The following is a 17,030-nucleotide window of genomic DNA, read 5'->3' as shown; positions in this document are numbered from 1 at the left end:
CACAAATTCAAATCGGCGTCTCAGACCAGTTATATTTCTAACTATTTCCGTTCCTTTTCTTTCTCCTCACTCTTGTTATTTCCAGAGAAGTAATCAAATAAACTTACCTTTAATTTTTTATTTCCACTTTTCAGTATTTACCTCTTCCATTTTTTAAAAAAGTTCTTATTTTTGTTTTGTTATGTTAATACGTCCTCCTGTTCCTCTTTCAAATTATTTGAATTGCTTTTTTTTTACAGCTGATCAAATGGAATTAGTGACTATATATCGAGAAATTAGAGATTAAAATAACGTTAAATAGAGTTTTCAATTGTAATGTCATTATGTTATATTTTATTATTATTATAAAGGTCCTTTCAACTAAATTATCCTACTGTACCATTATTTTATTGATTAAATAGAACCGTTACATTTGCATGGTTCCCGAAGTGATAACTATTATTAGAAGAGATGAAATTACTATGCGCACAAGGAAACACTTTTGATTCACCAGTTGTCTTGTAATTTTGATTTGAATACTCTGTCATTGTGGTAAGTATCATTTTATGTTCCTACAAGAGAAGGGAATTCATGTGTACATAGCTCTTTTTACTAGGCGAAATTATATTTCGCTAATGACCAGCTGTAGCCTGAGAGAAACTGAGGTTCTATAGATTGTTTTAGTTATGAACAATGTAGCAAGTGTTCAATAGTTATTTTTATATTTTTTTTACTGTAAATTTCATTCATTTATTGGATTAGATTTATTTATTACTATAGTTTTCATTTATTCATTGAATTTAGTTTCTAGTGAAAATATTTCATTCATTTATTAGATTTAGATTTATTATATTTAATTATAGTTTCTAGTGCAAATATTTCATTTATTTATTAATGACACAACTATAGCATGTGATGATGTGATTGTATATTTGTATGAGGTACCTCTATGTCACCTTGCTCTCTTGAGTGATAGTACTTTCTCATAGGGTTTATATGATTTTCCACCACACTAATCCTTTTGTGTTTTTAATTTTTCTTTACTAACTTGTGATCGCCCAGGCACACTATTCAAATACACTAATAACTGTATTTTTTTAGTATAACTGTCTAATAAATTGTATAATTACGGCCAAATAAACGACATTCTCATCTTAATCACCATTCATAACTGATCCAAGCTCTGAAAAATGGCCAATAATCAAGCGATCGACGAACCACCATTAACGAAATTAATTGATTTTTTTTTACTTTTTTAAGTTTGTCCTTAAATTTTGTTGTTTTCGTTTTATTTTATCAACAAAACCACAACTTATGAGTAAGGTAACTCATATCTCAACTCAGATCCCCAGTTCTGAAAAAATAATGTGACATTTTTTCTTTTTTCTTTTTTCGTTCCCAGTGTGCCGTGTAAAAATATATCAATTTTCTTTATTTTTCTATAAATCAGTGAACGGTTATTTTCGGGCAGCCTTACTATAGTATTATATTCTGCTTCATATATCTATTATAGTTTACATGAATTATTGTATGAGTTTCGCCTAGATATAAAAATAAAAGTAAAATAAAAAATACATAAAATTTTGATTAAAGAAAAAAAAACAGAAATACTTTATGCACTAATCACTCTACTCGTTTTAATAATAATAATTCCACTTTATTTGGCAATTTTCCTTTTAATCATCTTTATCATCTTTGGAAATTTATATATTTTATAATAAAATATGTTTTCTATGTAATAATATTTTTTACATCATCTTTATCGTAGTTGCTGATCATAAACTAGTTGTAATCAAAGAAAACTTTTTTCTTCGCAAGTAGAGTACTGTATATCCAAAATCTTAATATTTAATAACTTTCAATAACCACCGCCGTAACATGACTACCACGAGGACTATCACTTTTTTATATCCACTTAATATTTCATGAGATAAATGACGATGTGATATAATTGAATTATTATTTAATTAAGTTCAAGATATATTCTATAAGGTTATTATTGAGAAGTAAAGAAATAATTTTATGTGAGTATTAATTTCTAGTATTATCGTACGATTACATATGACCATAATATGATTTAATTTTAGATATTTCATTGATTAAAGCTTATAGCATCGGATAAAACTATATACTGTATATTATTTATTATTGTTGTTAGTAGGAGGAGTTATTCATTTTGTGTTATTAAAAGTAATATTATAATATCAGAAACCCATTTATTGATTCATATTAATCCTTGTAAAAAATTTTAATAGTCTTTATCTGTATTAAAATAAAATTTGTTTAAAATAATCTTATTTAGACTATTGATAAACTTTCTGTTATGGTCAGGTCGTACGATAATATAATATTATTATATTTGTACAATCATTACAATGTCAACAAATTGATTTCTCTGTTATTCTGATTTACATATAATCTGTACATATGTACGTTTAATTGTTGTAAATCATCACGTGTCGGGTCAATCGGGTCATTATATCTAACTTTTTAAATATCAGTTAATATTACATAAGAATAAATAAACTTAATAAACTTTTTCTTTAATGACTTTGACTTATTAAAGTAATTTTAATAAAGAAATGCGTGTTATCAATAAAAAAACTTTCACTTATAAAGTTAATATCAATATAAGAAGCTCAAATGAAGTGTCATATACATGCTGTGTAACATTAACTAGGGTTTTTTCGTATTCCCATGATGGTTTCATTGTTCTCGTTTTTTATTATGTAGATAACGGGACGGTCGGGACGTTCATTGCAACTATAAGGTAGTCAATTTTTTTTTTTAAATAAAAAAAGAATATGATAATCATCTTGCATCAATTTTTTTTTTTCGTCCGTTATCATAATATAATTCAAAATAATGATATAAACTTTTGTTTAACCATTATCGTAATGATACATTTGATTACAAAAATTTAATTAATTCAAATTTCGTCAATATTCTTTTTAAAAGTATTTTTTTTTTTTGAATTTTTAAATCTTCCAAAAGTGTATTACATTAAAGGCCATTAACCGCAGTAATTGCTTTCTAGGTTCAAAATTTATGAAATCATGATACATTCCAATTCACAATCTTTAGAAAATAGACGTTATAGAGACATTTTTAGTGTTATTGCTGCAACAATACAATTAAGAGTTACATAAACTTTAATTACTAATTTTTCTTATCATTATTCTTTCGAAAGTTCCAAAAATTCTTAGATTCAAATCATGATACATTAAAAATTCTATTCAGAAATTCCTTAATAAATAGGCAATGATTAAGCATTGTACACTATAGCGACATTTTTAGCTGTTAGTGACTTTGCAATTTGCTTAAAAAATCAGGCTATTAATAAATTCGACTAGCTAATATTCTTTTTATCATTATTCTTTATGAAGTCTTTTTTGTCAAAATGCAGTACACAGCATGGTACTGTACATCTATTATCACTATGATCCATTCAAATAATTCCTAATCAGGAATTTTAAAAAAAAATATTATTATGGTTAGTGGTTAGATAATTAACTCAATGATAACGTCAGGTGACGTGTGACAAAATTTCAATATAAATAATTAATTGTATAATTAACTTATCGTATTGTTTATAACAATACAAACAAAACAAACAATAAATATTTTGTTTATCTGTTTATCTTATCCTAAATACTATATTTTACATACCGATACACTTCAATGGATCAACAAATAAAAGAAGAGAATAAAATTCAAAATTATTGTCTAAACGAAATATCATCAATTCAGAAAGTATTAGCAACATTAAAATCGAAGAAATTGAACCCAATAAAAGAATTACTATCTAACCTACAATCATTAATTCAACCATTTAAGTTGAGTAATATAGAACAAAGTAAACAAGCTGTATTAAATGATGATGTCAGATGGAATATTAGTTTATATGAGGGTCAACCTTTTGTGTATACTTCCGTAAACGACCGAAATGATCGTAGCTCTCATGTAAATTTATCGAATTCTGATGATAACGACGTTGAAGTTGAACTTGACGAGTCCCTACGACCATCAGACATACTATGTATTAATTTTCCTGTCGTTGAAATTACTTTTACTGCTGATTTATCAGAATCTTTTTCAAACTTTATGAATGACGATGAAGGAAAAATACATGAAATGCATGGCCATCTATTTCCAATAAGGATTTTAATTGGTGATAAATTATTTATCAATGGGCTTGAATCGGTCAATTCAAAACAAATCGATATTTTTTACTCTTATTTAACTTGGGCGTATGATTCGGCTAAAAATAAGAAAGAAATTCTATTTAATAACTTGCCCGCCGCTCAGAATTTTTTTCCAAAAATAACAACAACAGACGGAAAAAATTTAGATACTCATGAAAAATTAACCGATTGGATGAATAATTTATTCCAAGATGATACGGATAAAATAATTTCTAATAATAATCTCGTTCAATTAAAATTCGATACAACATCATTTGCAGATAAGAAACAATCTGGAGTTGCTAATTTTAAAGAGGAATTAACTTTAGAAAATTGGGTTGAATATTCAAAATACGTAAGATGGGTTAAAGAATTTCAACTTTTTCAAGGGTTAATAATTGATCAAAATTTTGAATTAAAAATTTGCAAGGAAAAAGCTATTGATTTAATTAATTTTCCTGATATAAAATCAAGTAATAAATTTTATTTAGAAATGGTGAAACCGACAACCATTTTAGAAGAAATTTTGATTGATAATAATATCATTTCAGCTAATAGTAATGAAGATATAAGCTCTTTTCCGTTTATTAAAGTTTCAGATGATCTAAGTTATCAGGATTACGTACACTTTTTGGTAAAATGTGAACGATATAAAATTTCATTAAATAGAGATAATATTAAACCTACAGAAAAACTTAAGAAAGATATAGATAAAGCACTTAAAAGTATGACACCACTTATATGTTTGCAAGAAGTTTTCGACGAATATGGATGGTTTATTTCATTAAATATCTTATTAGGAAAATCTCTTAAGAATATCATAGGAAATTTATCTAATATATCGAAAAAGATTGATTTTGCATTACCAGCATTTGAATCTTTAGCACCGCATTTAACATATTATGGTATTAATTGTCTTTTAACGCAAAAAGGAGAAATTATCGAAGAAATTGATTTACCTGAATGGATTCAAAATACAGAGGATGACTTAGAAGTCATTGAACTCAATAATATAATTCCTTTATATAATATTCTTGAAGTAGAACAAACGAAGAGAATAGATACTGTTTTGAATGAGCAAGATAAATTTAAGATTATAATGACTGGAATTGTTGATTTAAAGAGTTCAGATATTACTAAACAGAAAATTATAAATATAGAACCATCGTTAGACAATAAAAATTACGAAGTTTTTGGATCAATCGTTTCAATAAATAATTCAAAATTGGATGATATTTTTATTACATTTGGATCATATGAAATTAATGAATTTTCCGCGACAATAGAAACTTCAAATAATACAAATATAAGTATAGAAGAATGTTATATCGTATGGATGATCATCGGAAATCCTTCAGAATTATCAGTATTTTATCCAAACAATCGAGAAATACAGGTCGATTGTTTTAAGAGGACGATTACATTACAACGCAACAATCCTTCCTATTCAATTAAAACTTCTCATCAATTATCTCAAGGATATGATATCTCTATTAAATGTTTTGAGGCTATGAATATTGAGTTTACTGGATGGTCAAAGGACTGTGTTTATTTTGATATTTCAAATTCAAGTATAGTTAATTCAACTCAATCTAATGTTGAATTAGCTATTTGCACGCTATTACATTCAGATTGTGAAAATTCAAAGATTGATATTGATGGAATTGGATATTCTATGGGATATATTTTAAATAAAAATAATTATAGGGGTATGTTATTATTATTTTTTTTTTTTATATAATTACAAATAATATGAACAAATTACAAATTTTAAATTAATCGAAAATTTTATTACAGAACCACAATTAGAGCAAACAAATACACAAAAATACCTAGACATACTATATCCAATAAAAGGAGACAGAACAAACCTAAATGAATTAAAAATGACTAATGAAAATTTAGAAGGCCATTTAGATTTATCCGATTTTATTAATTTAAAAAAATTAGACTGTTCTAATAATAAATTAACTAGTCTAGATATTAGTAAAAATGAGAAGTTAACTGAAATTAATTGTTCCCGAAACAATTTAATTAGTTTAGATCTAAGTAATTGTTTAAATATTAGATCTGTTACAGCTAATTATAATCAACTTAATGATTTGAAACTATCCGCTGCAAATAATGAAACATTAGAGTATATAAATTTACTTGATAATTCATTTTCTCAGAATTTAAATTGTTTTGGACGTTTAGTTAATTTAAATGTACTACTCATAGGAAACACTGATGAAATTAGAATCGAACAAGGCATATATAACCGTTTTTATGGTAGTTTGAAAGCTTTGAAAAATCTAATTAAATTAGAGAATTTAAGTATTAATGATACTGATATAGATTCGGGTCTAGAATACTTACCTGATAGTATTAAAATTTTTCAGTGTTCAGCTGATAAAAGACCAGAAGCCAAGGTTATAAGAATATTTGAACAACTTAAGACATACACTATGAGTTCTAATGATGCTTTTAAAGGTAGATATAATTTGAAAGCATGGAAAAAAAACTGGAAATTAATTAAAGAAAACGAAACTCTCCAAAATCAAATCAAACAGATTGAAAAATTAACTTTAGATGCTAAACTTATAGAACTTGAAAATGAAAACAATAAATTGTATGTAAAAGAAGAGGTATTAAAGAAAAAAAATAAACAGTTAGAGGAAAAATTAACGAATTTGGGACAAGAAACCAATAATTTGAATCAAATGGTCAAAGAATTGAATGCCAAATTGAAGCAGCAAGAGGATGTTTATAGACAAACTGAGCAAAAAATAAAAGAAAAAGAGGAGAAACTAGATTCCCTTATTGCCGAGAAATTAGTGGAAAAAGAAAAATTGGAAGACGAAATAAAAGTATTAAAAGATGATTTAAAGATCAAAGAGGAAGATATAAAAGAATCAGAAAAACAATTAGAAGAAAAAAGTAAGGAATTAAAAATCAAAGAAGATAAAACTACCAACTTAGAAAATGAGTTAAACAAGATTAAATTATCTTTATCTAAAATTGAAGCTAAAAAAAATGAACTGGGCGGTCTCAAAAAAAAATTAAAACATGAGGGATTCTTTTCTAAAACAAGTACATCTGAATTGAGAAAGAAAATGGATGACTTGGAGAAGGACATAAAATTGTCACAAAGTAAAAAAGAAAAACTCGAAGCTATAGCTAAAACAATGGAGGATGAATATGAAAAGATCAGAAAAATCAAGGAAGCCCTTCAAGATGAACAAATTGAGCATAGAAACAATCTCAAAAAACTTCAGAAGGATAAAGAAAATTTACAACGTGATCTTGAAAAACAGAAAAACAATTTAAAAGAAAATGAGGAAATTATTAGTAATCTCCGACAAAAAAACGAAAAGAAAATTATCGATACCAATAACAAAATGAAAGAAAAGGAGGAACTTATTGACGAGCTCAAACAACAAAATGAGAAGAAAATTACTGCCCTTAACAATGAAATAAAAAATAAAGAAGAAAACTTAAGAGAAAAAGAGAAATTTATTAACGAGCTCAAACAACAAAATGAGAAGAAAATTACTGCACTTAATAATGAAATAAAAAATAAAGAGGAATTTATTGATAAGTTAAATGGAGAAAAAAAGGAAATAAGTGGTTTGCTTTCTCAAATTCAAACTCAACAAACCGAAATAAGTGAATTAGTTAATAAAATTGATAAAAAACATGATCTTGGTAAAAGAGGGAAGCTTTTAATAGATAATATTTTGAAAAAACAAGAAAATGTTATTCTAACTAACGATGGCCATGCTTCCGAAGAACTTGAAAAAATTAGACGAAAATTGATTGAAAAACACGAATTAACTGAAGAAGAAATTAGAGATATTCTGTATAAGCAAGAGGAAAAAATTAAATTAGAAACGCAACTCAAGTCCTTAATAAATTAAGAATAAGAACCACGTTAATGTTATGCAGTCTTTATTGGTCATTTATGTAGTACTTTTGTTATAAAAGTTTTTACTCGTTAGTAATTCAATTTCCAAAATTAAACGAGTAATATTCAGAAATCGAATTCATAGGAAAAGCGTTTCGTACAAATTGGAGAAATTCACATCCAGCATTGAAATCTTTTGGTCTATTTTTAACCCTCACTTGCACTTCTATTTCTCGTATATTTACAAAAATACTGGTTATTTTTGAAATCTACATGTCAAATCAGTTAAACAGATAATATTTAATATTTCTGACTCTATTAATTATCTTTGAATGATTTAAAAATTGGTTAAAGTCTGGTCTTAATTTATTTTGAAGTTCTTTTTGGTTGGATAGCTAGTTTACTTTTCGAAATTTGAAGAATTTCAAACCTTATCTCCAAGTGCATATAAATATTTTGTTTTCTTTATTTAGTTAGTTCCTTAATAGTTGAATTCAGTTTTTTAGGTAACAATCTTGGATCATTGAAAAAGCTTAAATGACCCAACTCCTCAGCGTAACCAACAAAAAAAGCTCGGGTACGTGATATAAAGTGTGGCGTCTAAATTTTGATTGGTTGATCTCGTGTAACATTTTGAAAAAAAAAATCGCGAAAAAATTCCGACTTTTAATATTTAAGTAAAAAAATCAATAAAAATAAAATTTTTAAGTATTAAATAGTTTTATTATATTTTTATTGAATAATACCGTAAACAATACAGAAAAATTTTTACTTTATATATTTATAAAATAAAAATTTTTTTTTTCTTTATTTTTAAAATTCTCTGCTGTATAACTGATAAAGTAACATATACCTAACTAAAAAAGGTGCTATTTATACAAAAAGCCAAAATATATAAAATTAATATATATAAATACTTTAATACTTGCTAAAACAAACTTTAAAAATTTCAAAGAAACGTAAAATATTAATATTTATCGTGTGATAAAAATAATAAAAAGAAAGAAAATTATCATTTATCGCTGGTGCGATTTGTCGCTAGTCCCCATTTGTCATGTGATCTGTAATATTTATTGTGTAATGATGTATTGATGTAATTATGTAAATCGAGTGTAATGATGTAAAATACTATAATCACGTGCTGTAATCATTATTAAGCTTTTTGATTATCAAATCGATCAGTATTTCTCACGGTTGTTCTCTCTCTATACGCAAACACTCTTTTTTTTCGCTGATATTGAATGTAAACCTTCCTTTTCTTTTGTCACGGTTGTTCTCTCTCTCAGTTTAACTATACACAAACACTCTTTTTTATACACAAACACACTTTTTTTTCACTGATATTGAATGTAAACCTTCCTTTTCTTTCGTTATATTGAATGTAAAAACTACCCTATGGAAGAAGTGGTCGAAACTGCTAAAAATTCAGACTTTACACATGGTATGTTTGGCTTCATGGTAGCTTAGGGTTAGGGTAAGGATAGTTGGTTAGGTTAGGTATTTTGGCTTTAAAATGGTGTTGGCTTTGGAGTAACTTAGGGTTAGGGTAAGGATAGTTGGTTAGGTTTAGAAACTTTGGCTTCAAAATGATGTTGATTTGGAGTAGCTTAGGGTTAGGGTAAGGATAGTTGGTTTAGGTTTCTAATCCTTTTATCCTTTTTTATTCTTTTTTTTGTAGATGACAGTAATGACGTAATGATTTTATCTAATGAAAATGACCATGTATTACTATGTTCAGGAAAAAGATTTAGGTCGTGGGAGGAGTGCGAAGGTTTTATAAGTGATGGGCCAACCAACAAGGATTTCGTGTTATCAAAGATCGTGTACTTCGCGATGGAGAAGTCATCTGGCGCCGTTCATATATCTGTTCTCATGGACGCACCTACGAATCCAATTCAACTAAGGACACTTGCAAAATCCAAAAAAGAGATGTGGCAAAGAATGACCCTTAGGTACCAAAAGATTTAAGTCATCCACTGAAATTCCCAAACCTAAAACACGAAATCAACGACATTGCAGGAAATGTGGGAAAGTTGGCCATTATCAAAAGAATTACAAGGTAATAATCAGGTGTCAATTTTTACTTACATCTTTGTTTCTTTATATTGACCTTATTATTATATTTAGGAATAAGAAGTATAACTATAACATTTGGTGGAACAATCTGTTGGGGTAATTACTTAGAGTGTATAATAAGACATTAATAGAAAAATGTATAAAATGTATAGAAAAATGTATTAATACCATAATGCTAAGAACTAATTAATTAATTCGTACAATTTATTGCTATATTTTTAACCAATAAAATCACATGATACATTTGCTAAACACGTGACAGTTGAGGACTCGCCATAGCGATAAAAAAAAAAATCCTATATTTAATATATTCATTGTTATAATTCAATATGATCTATCAAAACAACAATTTTAATATGTTATGTAATATAATGAACATTATTGTAACATTAATAATAATATTCATATGAACTTTGTTTTTTTTCCTCACTGGAACCGGGTAACAAACAATTATTATTAATTTGTGTAATATACTACTTCTAAAATGGCTATTATTACGTTATATTTTTAACTTTTGCATGCTAAAATTGACTATTACGTATACATGTTTTTATTTATTGAATCCTACATTTTTTTCATTGTTTATTGATGTATTGATAAAAATCGTTCACGTAAAGTATTTTTTATCCTTTATTAAAAAAAAAAAAATTTTAATTTTTGAAAAATTTCATGTTTGTTACTGTGTAGCATATATTAATTCAAGGGCGATAATTTCATGGTAGCCCGGATCGACATCCCTGGATCTTTGGTTTGTTTACTGTAACAATAGAAACTAATTTTCTGTATCATTTAATCATTTTTTTATCAATAGAATGCTCGTCTGATAATATGGAGTAATATATCTTTTAAGATACACTACCTAAACTTGCGGCAGAGTTGATAAGGATAGATGGCTTCTACTCGGCTCTAAGTTGCATAGATAAATTTGAGATGACGACACACAAGAATGGATTCGAGCAGGGCCAATGAATGTTGCTTTGAAACGTCTTGATAGTTTACTAAACGGTTCGACTTCTACATTAATCATGTAAATCATGGTTGTGGAAATTAAATTTGCATACTATCTATAAAAATAATAATAAATTGTTAGTTATTAAGTTGAATATCTCGATAATATAAGTAAAAATTTATTTTATAATTATGTGTCAATATGTCTTGGGACGTACCTTTTACACAATTTGGAAAGCATCTTCCATCATCTTTTCTCTTCAGCAACAGAGGATTTGGATATTTGGATCATCACAAATTAAAATAATCCATTTTCCTGATTTTTTCGGATTATCATCGCCTTGAATCTATATAAATCTTTTGCCAAATTAATATCATGTACTGTACTCTATCTATTATTCCAGGATCTTTATCTTTCGGTGCAATATATGGTTGGTCTCATGTCTGCATTAATAATCAGGTCTATATCAAAAACTAGATTAATCATGGTGATTCACATCCCATATATTGAAAACTAACCAAACTCCATTTTTTAGTATACCAATATGCTTCCATCATAGTCACATGGTCCATATCACCGATACGAGCATCTTTAGATACAATAAGTAACTTTCTTCCAATAGATTTTCAAGACCTTCAGTGATTCGCTCCCCATAACATATCTCCAGGAAAGAATTACATTATGATGGTCAAGATATTGACAAAGATTCATTACGATCGAAGTAGTACCAAATATTCCAGATAAAAGCTACAGTAGCAAAATGACAATCTTAGCGTAGTGTTCCGTAGTAAAGTCACGCGTTAAAACTTGGTTCTATAAATTTGGTCAAAATTACTGAAAATAGTAATTTACATGATTTAATGTAAAATTCGTAAAATTCGAAATGTTTTAAATGTTTTGTAAATTATCGAGACGCTTTAAAGCGACATTCATTGGCCAGCTCGAGTCCATACTTTTGCACCATCCTTTCAAATTATAGCAATCACAGGCGCAAACACCGTCCAAAAAGAGTGTTACCACATCTTTCAATTTTCTCGGGTAAATTTTCCTTGTTGGCATGATAAATCTTTTCCATTTTACTAAAATTTTCAGTACTGAAAATCTACTATAATTACATCATATACTGTATGTAACTAATATTATATAATTTAATAATTATGAGGATAATCTGAATGGAAAGTGCTTCGGAATGTACAGTACTTCCGGATGAAAATTTTTTAGACAATTGAGAAATTTCCTCCATCTCTTTTCCTCTGCAATAGAATTCTTGTCTGAAATTTTTGAAGGATTTGGATCATCACAGATTAAAATTATCCATTCTTCTAAATTTTCATTTAAATAGGATGCGGTTGGACGTTTTCCTGGATCATTATCCTTAACGTTGTTACATTAATTCTGAATTAAAATTAGGCGTAAAATCAGAAATTTCGAATCTTTCATCATCACGTTTATTCTTTACTAAATTAATATCATGAGCTCTATTATACCTGTATCCAAATGAATATATGTCAAAGGCAGCACTTTAATTTTTGCTACGTAAAAATTCCAGTGCAACATATGGTAGGACCCATATATTTGACTTCTACTTTTATCATAATTACATGGTTCATATAGTCCTACATCACTAATACGAGCAGATACTTTTTCATCTTCGATAAGTAAATTTCCTCCGTGAAGATTCCCATGGATTTTTCTTCAGAATGAATTCTTTCAAGACCTTCAGCGATTCCCCCATAACATATCAATCATATCTCTCCAGGAAATAATTCCGTTGCAATGATGGTCAAGATATTGATAAAGTCATTACGATCATATAACTTGATGTTAGATCTTTTGTAATACCAAACGTTCCAGCTAATGAAGCAGATTATAGACATGACATGATTTGTGATATGCCAAGTTAACTTTGAATAAAGTACTCGATTATCAAAATTTATAGTGTCAGCCAGAATTACTATCAACGTTTCATAGTTCGGTCCGGCATTATAAATTTTGAGATTATCACATGCCTAAAATTAGCGTTAACTTTACTAAGGCTTGTTGTTAATAGATTAGAGTACTATTTATTTACTTTAAAGTAATTGTACAATAAAATCCTCTTTAAGATTGAAAAAATATATTAAGTTGAAATGTTTTGTGAATTATCAAGAAGCTTTAAAGCATCATTCATTGGTCCAGCTCGAGTCCTTTCTTGTGCACCATCATCCCAAATCCATCTAGGTCCTTCCATCCAAAGAGCTGAGTAAACACTACTAAATCTACCCTTACCGATATATTTAACCATTTCAAATTTCTCAAAAGGGATCCATTCCAAGTAATCACAAACTTGAGTAGCGTTTAATTTGAGTATGTTGAATTAACTTATCAATCTCTTCATTTCCAGACGTCCAATAAGGAAAATTTTCTTTCATGGAATTAGCTTCACATTCCTTGCACCATCCAAAAGAAATACTAGGTTTACTACACTCTATTCAGTTTTCTAATTCTTTCGGATTAAAAGCATTTCATTGTTGACAAGATGCCTCTTCCATTTCGAAAGATTCTGAAATTGCATAGCGTAAAAATATCCATATATATATATTTCTTGCTTCAAGTGTCAACTGACATCTGACGCAAATTGACACCCTTTCTTATCTTCCTTACCTTCTAAACTTTTAATGATTTGATCTGATTTTATTGACTTTACAGATATATTTGTTGAATAAGATTGAACTATTCTATTTAAGGAAATAGCAATGTGATTTCGACCAACAAATTCGACTAACAAATTTTGTAGTGGATTATGATTTTTAAGCTTTGCTGCCTTGCATGAATGTATCAATAAAAGGTATAATAAAGGTTGAAAATTCAAAGTGATATTTTTTGCTGTGAATCCATTGTAGCTAAATTTGATCATTTACGACGGTAGTACTTTGTCTATCGTCGATTTGGATTAATTAAAGAGGTCGGGATAGATTTGGCCGGAATTACGGCATTAAGACAATTAGACGTCATAAAGTCACGTTACCAATTGACCATTCTTAAATTATGATAGTAGATTATTTTTAGCCGTGAATATGATGTGCGATAATCATCATCTTCCTTTCTTTACTATTGTACTATGCCGTATAGTATAAGCTCCCGCCTAGACACTTTCTTTGTTACCTATATTTATCGAAAACATCAATTTATTTTTGTATGATATATAATTTATTTTTCAATTTTATAATATAAATAAGGTTTACTGAAAATAGAATTAATTGCCCTCCCTACAGAAAATTTTTTAGAAAATTGATCACATGCCTGAGTTCTTTTTGGAATAAAAACTATCATTCATCGGAGTTTTTTTTTTCAGAAAATTTTAATAGGGCTTAATTTGTCATAGGAATCACAGGAGAATGAAAGGACGAAAGTAAGTCCTTTACTTTTTTTATAGCGATTGAACATTCACCCTTTTGTACTAGTTGCATGTAAAGTGTTATCATATAAGTTTACCACATGACTAAACTTATTCCGAACAGGTTTGTGGATGAACTGAAAGTTTCATCCCTATAAAAAAATTGGGATACGTTTTTTATAAAGTTTTTATACGATTTTTTTCCTTAGAAATAACGTATCATAATAGGATACGGAAAAATGCACAATTCCGTATCACTAAAAATATGGTTTGGATACGGAATTTGCACGGAATTCATATGGAATTTACATGATTTGATCACTGATTTTATCACGAAATTTATACGATTTGGTCACTGAATTTACTATTTGTATTACAGTTTACTATAATTATATTTACATAAATCTAATTTTACTTTATTAAAAATAAAAAATAAACAAAATACAAATACATTATGAAAATTCCCTCCTCATTAAAACCACCTATTGCAATCAAAATTATCTATAAGTTCAGGTTCATTTGGAGTCAAACAACCTAAAAAAAAACAAAAAAAAGAAACATAAGAACGTCTAACTTAATTGGAAACAAAACCCCCCTTCATATAGTATCTGCAATCGTCCAAGTCACCAAAGGTCAGCATTCCTACAAAAAAAGAAAGAGAACTTCAGAATGTCTGACCTACATAAATGAAAGAATTATGAAGCAACTGATGAAAAAGAAACCAAAACAACAAAATAAATCCAAAACTGACCTACACTCTGAAGCAACAAAACTGAAACAACCTACAAAAAGAAAAGAATCTGAACCCAACTTACAAAAAAAAAAAGAAAATTTGAACTGACCTAAAAAAGAAAAAAAATCCTAACAATCCTACAAAAAGGAAAGGACTCCCAAACTGATCTACAAAAAAGAAAAAAGAAACTGAATCTTCTCACAAAAAAAAATCTGCTGGCCTATGAAATAAAAAAAGGGATATATATAAATAAAAAAGAAAGGGGAATAAAGAATAAATCAAAAAAAAATATTTTTTTAAAAAGAGGGTAACGAAGTAGGAAAGTTAAAAAAAATTTTTTTTTTAAAGGGAGGACGTCAAAGTTAGAAAAATAAAAAATTTTTTATAAAGAGGAAATAGAAATAGAAAGAAGAAAATTTTTTTTACAAAAAAGAAGAGTGGGAATAGTGGGAATAAAGAATAAAATCAAAAAAAAATTTTTTTTTTAAGGGAGTGACGAAAAAAAAATTTTTAAAGTGAAGTACGAAAAAAAAAATTTTTTTTTAAAAGGGGGGTAACGAAAAAAGAAGAAAAATTTAGAAAAAATAACAAAAATAAGACAAGAGAAAAGAGAAGGAAGGGAAAGACAGAAAAGAAGATCGGAAGATCAAACTCATCAAAGTAAGGGTTTATATAAAAAACAAAAAACGTATCATAACAAAACAATAAACAATCACGTGATCTCGTGTTATGATACGAGATTTTTGTAAAATTATTTTCTAAAAATATTAAGTTTAAAAATTCCGTATACATTCCGTATGATTAATTTTTTCCGTATACATTTCGTATACATTAGTTTTTTTAAAAAATGTTCAAAAATGAATTGCTTATTAAATATACGGAATTTGTATGCGGAATCTATAGAAACGTACATAAAATGTATACAAAACGTATCCTTTCCGTATACATATTTCTTATAGGGCATTAGCAAAATGGGCAAGAAAAAAAATAGTATTAGTAAGGATTTTATTTTTTGTCATATTTAAATGGCTGGGTTTATTTTTTTATTTTTATTTTCTAAAAAAAATAAGCTTTTTTTTTCAATTTACACAATCATGAAGGATATTTACAAAATTAATGTGATATTTCGATAAGGTTATATGTATCATGCATAATAATATGCACTATTTATTTTTATGTAGTATTTCACGTAATACTCAAAGATAATGAGCCACAAAATAACAAAATTTAAATAGAAATTAAAATGGTTATTTTTAACATTTAAGCATATAAATGAAAGAACATATTACTTTTGGGGCAACTACAGGTTAATGCTTCGATTCCGTAATTTTTGTAATAACCAAACGTCCAGTATCACGTGCCTTCAACGTTCATATTCACGTGACCAGATTGCGCAAACAATAATGTCTTCGCAAACTGAAAACTTGTTATGATAGTACTAGATAAACTATTTTAATATACTTGACAGTTGTTATTCTTAAGTATACATATTTTACTAAAAGAAATCATAAACTATACCTATTATCTTAAAGAGAAGTTGAACTGTTAAAGTGAGGCTATATTATAGAAAAAATGGTCATCTTAAAATGAATCGATGCTACTATATAATGAATGGAAGATACATACAGTACATTTATTATTTTTTTTTAATAGGCTATAAGATAAAGTTAATGAAAAGAAAATCCATTGAAAAATTGAGCAATAAATAAATCATTTGTACTTTGTTGAGAATGGTTCGCGATAAGCCTCGATGTGTTTCCATTATTAATGGGTACGTTAAATCGAAAATGTCTTCTTATAATTCTTTGTCTTCTTAGTTGTTTTTGTCTTTTTTGTGAAGGCATTTT

General features: G+C 27.5%; 2 protein-coding genes across 2 annotated transcripts; one reads left to right on the top strand and one right to left on the bottom strand.

Annotated features, from left to right (window-relative positions):
* Positions 1-3,660: 3,660 nt before the first annotated feature.
* Positions 3,661-8,062, top strand: OCT59_007009 (uncharacterized protein; the record flags this gene model as incomplete). Its single annotated transcript, XM_025329235.2, has 2 exons — positions 3,661-5,872; positions 5,961-8,062. 2 exons carry the CDS (start codon positions 3,661-3,663, stop codon positions 8,060-8,062), a joined length of 4,314 nt encoding a protein of 1,437 aa, XP_025187716.1.
* A 5,131-nt stretch (positions 8,063-13,193) lies between these two features.
* Positions 13,194-13,970, bottom strand: OCT59_007008 (uncharacterized protein; the record flags this gene model as incomplete). The annotated part of the gene is made up of 2 exons (XM_066142105.1): positions 13,194-13,399; positions 13,718-13,970. The coding sequence occupies 2 exons, from the start codon at positions 13,968-13,970 to the stop codon at positions 13,194-13,196; spliced, it is 459 nt and encodes a 152-aa protein (XP_065998447.1).
* Positions 13,971-17,030: the final 3,060 nt, after the last annotated feature.

The sequence above is a fragment of the Rhizophagus irregularis genome, chromosome 15 (genome assembly GCF_026210795.1).
Source record: "Rhizophagus irregularis chromosome 15, complete sequence".
NCBI classification, from domain to species: Eukaryota; Fungi; Glomeromycota; class Glomeromycetes; order Glomerales; family Glomeraceae; genus Rhizophagus; species Rhizophagus irregularis.
This window is presented reverse-complemented; position numbering and strand designations above follow the sequence as displayed.